Source organism: Carlito syrichta, unplaced genomic scaffold (assembly GCF_000164805.1).
Source record: "Carlito syrichta isolate Samal-C Ts95f unplaced genomic scaffold, Tarsius_syrichta-2.0.1 Scaffold312061, whole genome shotgun sequence".
Classification (NCBI taxonomy): Eukaryota; Metazoa; Chordata; class Mammalia; order Primates; family Tarsiidae; genus Carlito; species Carlito syrichta.
In genome coordinates, this window is record NW_007256157.1 from 532 (window position 1) to 7,310 (window position 6,779).

Below are 6,779 nucleotides of genomic sequence, written 5' to 3' on the forward strand. Positions count from 1 at the left end.
CAAAAAAAAAAAAAAAAAATTAGTTGGGCGTAGTAGCACATGCCTATAGTTGCGACTACTTAGAAGGCTGAGGTGGGAGGATCGCCTGAGCCCAGCAGGGTCAAGGCTGCAGTGGCTGTGAGCATGCCACTGCACTCCAGCCTGGGCAACAGAGTGGGACTCCAACTCAAAAAAAGAAAAAATTTAAAGGCAAAATTATAGAAGGTAGTATATCTTCAAGGCCTTGGGAGTAAGGAAAAGATACATAAATTAGGCTATATTTGGCTGGGCTCAATGGCTCAACCCATAATCCCAGCACTTTGGGAGGCCAAAGCCAGAGGATCGCCTGAGCTCGTGGGTTCGAGACCCACCTGGGCAACTTGGCGAGACCTTGTCTCTACAATAAATCAAAAAGTAGCCAGGTGTGGTAGCACGCACCTGTAGTTCTGGCTACTTGGAAGGCTGAGGTGGAAGGATTGCCGGAGCCCAGCAGGTCGAGGCTGAGGTGGCCGTGAGCATGCCACTGTCCTCCAGCCTGGGTAACATAGTGAGATTCCAACTCAAAAAAAAAAAAGCTATATTTAACTGCCTTTGTTTGCCATTATTGTGCTATATTCATACAATGGAAACTGTAGCAATGAGATCAGGTATCTGTTTATCAAAAGACATCATGAAGGGAATACAAATGCAATTCACAGGAAGAAAATAATTGCTATAAATACTATATGTGTATATAAGATTCATATCCAGATACAAAGAAGTCCTACAAATAAGAGACAACTCGACAGAAAAGTGAGCCAAGGACGGGCGCAGTGGCTCAAGTCTGTAATTCCAGCAGTTTGAGAGACTGAGGCGAGAGGATTGCCTGAGCTCAGGGGTTCGAGACCAGCCTGGGCAACTTGGCTAGACCTTGTCTCTACAATTAATAAAAAATTAGCCAGGTATGGTAGTGTGCACCTGTAGTTCCAGCTACTTGGAAGGCTGAGGCGGAAGGATCACCTGAGCCCAGTAGGTCGAGTCTGTGGCGGCTGTGAAAGTGCCATTGCACTCCAGCCTGGGTAACAGAGTGAGACTCTAAAAAAACAAAACAAAACAAAAATCTACAAATAAGAAATGAATGAATCTGCCGGGTTCGGTGGCTCAGCCTGTAATCCCGTGCTTTGAGAGGCCAAGATGGGAAGATTGCCTGAGCCCATGGGTTCGAGACCCGCCTGGGCAACTTGGCTAAACCTCATCTCTATAATAAATCAAAAAGTCAGCTGGGTGTGGTAGCCTGTAATTCCAGCTACTCGGAAGGCTGAGGCAGAAGGAACCCGGAGCCCAGCAGGTCGAGGCTGCAGTAGTCGGGAGCAGCCACTGCACTCCAGTCTGGGTGACAGAGTGAGACTCCGACTCAAAAAAAAAAATGAATAAATGAATCAGCCAGGTACGATGGCTCACACCTGTAATCCCAGCACTTTGGGAGGTGGAGGCGAGAAGATTGCCTGAGCTCAGGGGTTCATGACCAGCCTGGGCAACTTGGTGAGACCTTGTCTCTACAATAAATCAAAAAATTAGCCGGATGTGGTCGCACGTGTCTGTAGTTCCACCTACTTGAAAGGCTGAGGTGGAAGGATCACCTGAGCCCAGTAGGTTTAGGCTGCAGTAGCATGCCACTACACTCCAGCCTGGGCAACAGTGAGACTCCGACTCAATAATAATAATAATAAATTAGCTAAGCATGGTGGCACACACCTGTAGTCACAGCTACTTAGGAGGCTGAGGCAGGAGGATCACTTGAGGCTGGAGTTCAAGTCTACAGTGAGCTATGATCACACCACTGCACTCTAGCTTGGGCAACAGAACAAGAAACTGACTCAAAAAAAGAAAGAAAACAGAAAAAGATGCAATTCCATCATAAACATGGATCTGAAAATTCATAGGATACATAAATATTGGTTATGGTCTGGATATACTATTTTATTTTTTAAATGCAGATATGCCTAGGAAGATATGAATTTGGATAGTCTCTGCAACACTGTAATAGTAAAAAATTGGAACTGAAATGTCCAAGTTGAACAGATAAGTCAATTTGATACATTTATACAATGGAATACTATACGACAGTCAAAATGAACACAACTCAGAAAAATCAACTTGGATAACTCCCAATAATCTGATGTTGAGTAAAAAAAAGTGAATTTCCAGAATACTGTATGTATAGTATCAAACAGTATATGTAAGTATATGGGGACAAACAGAAAAGAAAGCGTTAACTGTTCTTGAGTACCTGCTATGTGCCAGGGGCCTACTCAACCCCCTTCAGTGACCCTAGAGCTAGTTATTACCATGTGTCGTTTAGAGACTAGGAAACTGAGGCTTGATGAGGGCTACCCCATCAAGGTCCCCCAGAGCAGGGAGGGAGCCCACTGCTGCTGACTCCCAGGCCAGTTCCTTGCAGCCCCTCCCTGTTGGTCAGGCCTGGGCAGCGATCCTGGGCTGTTTGGGGCGAGGCCCTGTAACTCCAGCCACTGCTCCCACCCCTGCCCTCCCCTCCTTCACCTCAGCCTGAGGAAGTCCTGGCTCGTCTGGGCTGCTGACAATGCCTCCCATTCAGCCTTGTCCCAGCTGCCAGGCCTGCGGGCTGGGGAGGGGAGCTCCCACCCACCAGCAGACAGGACCGGCCTTTCCCTGCGCTGTGCCTCCTGGCTGGACTGGCAGTTCCAGGCAGCATGGAAGGGTAAGTCTTTGAGCCCCAAAGCTGCAAGGACAGTTTAGAGCAATTAAGTGGCCTCAGGCAAACTCCTGCCCCACTCTGGGCCTCTGAGAGGCTGGCAGGCAGTGACTCTGGATACTTCCTGGGTCTGAGAATCTTCAAGGGTCTCCCAAGGTGGATTCTGGGGAAGTCATATGGGAATGTGGCTGTTCCTGTGGATTAGTGCTTCAGGGCTTGCCTGAGAGCCCAACAGCAGCTCTCTGATCCTTGGATGCTTGTCCGTTCAGGGATCTGTCCCCATGAGTCCCCTCCCTGGCCTGCCCTGAGCCATAGCCCTCACCACAGGCTCTGAAGAAAGCCACACATTCCAAGGCAGGGGCTAGACCCTAGGACCCAGAGACTCAAAAACAGACAGTGACAATCCAGTGAGCAGAGTGGGGAGGCACAGGGGATGGGGGACCAGTCCAGGGATCAGGAAAGGCTGCTCAGAGGCCTTGTGTGACACAGGCTGAGAACAGAAAGATGAGCTGGGTGAGTGTGGCGACAGGCAGTGAGGAGAAGCTCTGGGTTGTGTAGTGCTAGCACAGCTGTTACACATGTGCTTGTGGTGGGGGCACCGAGGGTGACACTGAGGAATTTAAGCAGATTCCAGTTGAGGAATCAGAAGTCAGCACATTCCACCAAAGGCAGTGAAGAGATACTAGACAGGTGGCAGTGGTTTTCAGCTGGTAGTGTCAGGGTCCCATCTGTGTTCTGGAAAGTTCCCTTTGGTTGCTGGGTGGGGAGTGAGGTAGAGCCATGGTAGCAGCAGTGGCTGCAGTTGAACTGAAGGAGTGTGACTGGCAGTTGGACAGGTAGATGAATTTGGGGGGCTGGACGGATGGGTGGATGAATGGGTTGTGGATGGGTAAGTGAATGGATGGGTGGGTGGTGAATGGGTGAGTGACTGGATGGATGGATGGATGGTGGAGGGGTGGGTCAATGGGTGGTGGATGGGTAAGTGAATGGGGGGATGGATGGGTGAGCGATGGATGGATGGTAGATGGGTGAGTAGGTGGAGGGGTGGATGGGTGGTGAATGGGTGAATGGATGGGTGGATGGATGGGGGAGTGGATGGATGGATGGGTGGGTGGCTGGATGGATGGTGGATGGGTGCATGGATAAGTGGTGGATGGGTAGATGAATGGGTGGATGAGTAGATAGGTAGACTGGTGAATAGATACACCTTCCCCAAAGCACAGCCCAAAACCCATAACCTCAAATTTCCCAATCCCAGTCCAGATTAGCTGTGGGTACGAAGGTGAAGAGAAGATAAAAGGGAAACAAACACAGAGAAGAGGACTGAGCTGCTTACCCACCGTGTCAGCATGGCTCTGACCAAACATTAAGGGTCACTCAAGGACCTCAGAGCCTGGGCCCGCTTGCAACTCGTGTCGAGCCTGGGTCTTTCTCTCCTGCTGCCAGGCTGTCTTCTCAAGGTGGGCACCATTATGCTTCCTGCCACCTGGGAGTAGGCACCACAGGCTGCTTCTGAGCCTCCCTCTGGACCGGAACCTCACCAAAGCCTGGATTCATGCTCTGAACTCTAGAATCATTCTCCCATTTACTAAGTTCTCACTGAGCTACTGGACAGGGAGCCAAAGGGACACACCAGGTCACTTTTCTGAGCCTTGGTTTCTTCCAGTGTGAAACAGGACTGATAATACAACCTCCACTGCAGGGAGGTTGGGGGTTGGGCGGCAATGAGGCTCTGGGAGATGATATTTTCCTGGGCCCAAAGAAGGAAGGTTCTGAGGATAGGAGCTGCACCATGGCTGGGACTCAGTAAGGGACAGCATGTGGCCCCTGCCCATGGACAACCAACTCTGCCTCCCTCTCCCAGGCCCCAGAACTCCACACACGTCTCCTTGGTGTTGTTGCTGCTTCTCCTACTGCTCCTAGGCCCAGCTTGGCAGGGAGCTGCCCAGCGCTGCCCACAGACCTGCATCTGTGACAACTCCAAGCGGCATGTTGCCTGCCGGCACCAGAACCTCACTGAGGTACCAAACACCATCCCTGAGGTGAGCGGGGTGAGAGCATAGGCACAGGGTAGCAGGGGGGCAAGGTGGGATGGCAGTGGAAAGAGCCCGGTCTGGGTACTTGCCTGGAGACTTTGGCAAGTTACTTCTCAGAGTCTCAGTCTACATGTCTGTAAAATGGGAATAATAATAACCAATAACAAGGGAGATAATCTACTTAAAATCCTTACTTTGGCTGGGCATGGTGACTCGTTCCAATAATCCCAGCACTTTGGGAGGCGGAGGCGAGAAGGTTGCCTGAGACCAGTCTGGGCAACTTGGGGAGACCTCGTCTCTAAAATGAATGAATGAATGAATGAATGAGTGAATAAATAAATAAATAAGCCAGGCATGGTGGCACATGCCTGTAGTTCCAGCTACTTGGAAGGGTGAGGTAGAAGGATCGCCTGGGTCCAGCAGGTGGAGGCTGCAGTGACTGTGAATGTGCTACTGCACTCCAGCCTGGGCAACAGAGTGAGACTCTTACTCAAAGTAGATAGATAGATGGATAGGTAAAATCCTTACTTGTGGAATAAGCAGGTAGTCTATAGATAAATACTGGCAGAGAACTGGGGATGCGATAGCCGAGTAAGATATGGTCCCTAGCCGGGCTTGGTGGCTCAGCCTGTAATCCCACGCCTTTGGGAGGCTGAGGTGAGTGAATTGCCTGAGCCCGCGGGTTCGAGACCCGCCGGGGCAGCGAGACCTCATCTCTACAATAAATCAAAAAATCAGTCGGGCGTGGTAGCGCATGCCTGTAATTCCGGCTACTTGGAAGGCTGAGGCGGAAGGATCCCTGGAGCCCAGCAGGTTGAGGCTGCGGTGGCCGGGAGCGGCCACTGCACTCCAGTCTGGGTGGCAGGGTGAGACTCCAATTCAAAAAAAAAAAAAAGATATGGTCCCTGCCCTGAGGAGTCATAAGCTAGTAGGAGCCAGGAGTGGTGGCTCATGCCTGTAATCCCAGCACTTTGGGAGACCAAGACGAGAGGATTGTTCAAGACCAGTCTGGGCAACATGGTAAGATCTCATCTCTACACTAAATATATAAATAAATAAATAAATAAATAAATAAATAAGCTGGCATAGTGGCAAATGCCTTAGTTCCAGCTACGTGGAAGGCTGAGGCAGAAGGATCACCTGAGCCCAGGTCAAGGCTGCGGTGGCCATGAGCGTGCCACTGCACTCCAACCAGGACAACAGAGTGAGACTCCGACTCAAAAAACAAACAAAAAACAAAACTAGTAGGAGAGAGAGAAAGAAAAGATGCCATGACAAGAGAGTGAAAAGGGCCACCCTGGGAGATGCCCAGGTAACTGGGGGAAGTCTCCCTAAAGGAGGTGTAAGGGAGCAGGATGAAGAGACACAGGGACAGGTGACAGGAGAGAGGCTGCTTCGGGTGAGGGAGCAGCACCTGTAGAGGTGGGTCCCTATGTGCTCAGCCTCATCTTCCCCTCCCCGTCCCCAGCTGACCCAGCGGCTGGACCTCCAGGGCAACATGCTGAAGGTGATCCCTCCAGCTGCCTTCCAAGAGCTGCCTTACCTCACGCACCTGGACCTGCGGCACTGCCAGGTGGAGCTGGTGGCCGAAGGCGCCTTCCGTGGCCTGGGCCGCCTGCTCCTCCTCAACCTGGGCTCCAACCGCCTGAGCGCGCTGCCCCAGGAAGCGCTGGACGGGCTGGGCTCGCTGCGGCGGCTGGAGCTGGAGCGGAACATGCTGGAGGAGCTGCGGCCGGGGACGTTCGGGGCGCTGGGCGCGCTGGCCACGCTGAACCTGGCCCACAACGCCCTGGTCTACCTGCCCGCCATGGCCTTCCAGGGGCTGCTGCGCGCCCGCTGGCTGCAGCTGTCCCACAACGCGCTCAGCGTGCTGGCCCCCGAGGCCCTGGCCGGCCTGCCCGCCCTGCGCCGGCTCAGCCTGCACCACAATGAGCTCCAGGCCCTGCCAGGGCCCGCCCTGTCCCAGGCCCGCGGCCTGGCCCGTCTCGAGCTGGGCCACAACCCGCTCACCTACGCGGGCGAGGAGGACGGGCTGGCGCTGCCCGGCCTGC

The 6,779-nt window shown here is 52.6% G+C and overlaps 2 protein-coding genes across 2 annotated transcripts in view; both read left to right on the forward strand.

Moving 5' to 3' along the window:
* Positions 1 to 2,647: 2,647 nt before the first annotated feature.
* Positions 2,648 to 6,779, forward strand: part of LOC103271981 (chondroadherin-like protein) — a 5,040-nt gene continuing 908 nt past the window's right edge. Inside the window, exons 1-3 of the mRNA XM_021718268.1 lie at positions 2,648 to 2,698; positions 4,557 to 4,734; positions 6,197 to 6,763. Coding sequence (XP_021573943.1) covers positions 2,691 to 2,698; positions 4,557 to 4,734; positions 6,197 to 6,763 — 753 coding nt within the window. The 5' untranslated portion in view covers positions 2,648 to 2,690. The remainder of the gene's footprint in view (positions 2,699 to 4,556; positions 4,735 to 6,196; positions 6,764 to 6,779) is intronic.
* The window catches only part of LOC110596666 (chondroadherin-like protein), a 9,350-nt gene continuing 5,248 nt past the window's right edge, over positions 2,678 to 6,779 (forward strand). Inside the window, exon 1 of the mRNA XM_021718269.1 lies at positions 2,678 to 2,755. The gene's annotated coding sequence lies outside the window, so the exon portion shown is untranslated. The remainder of the gene's footprint in view (positions 2,756 to 6,779) is intronic.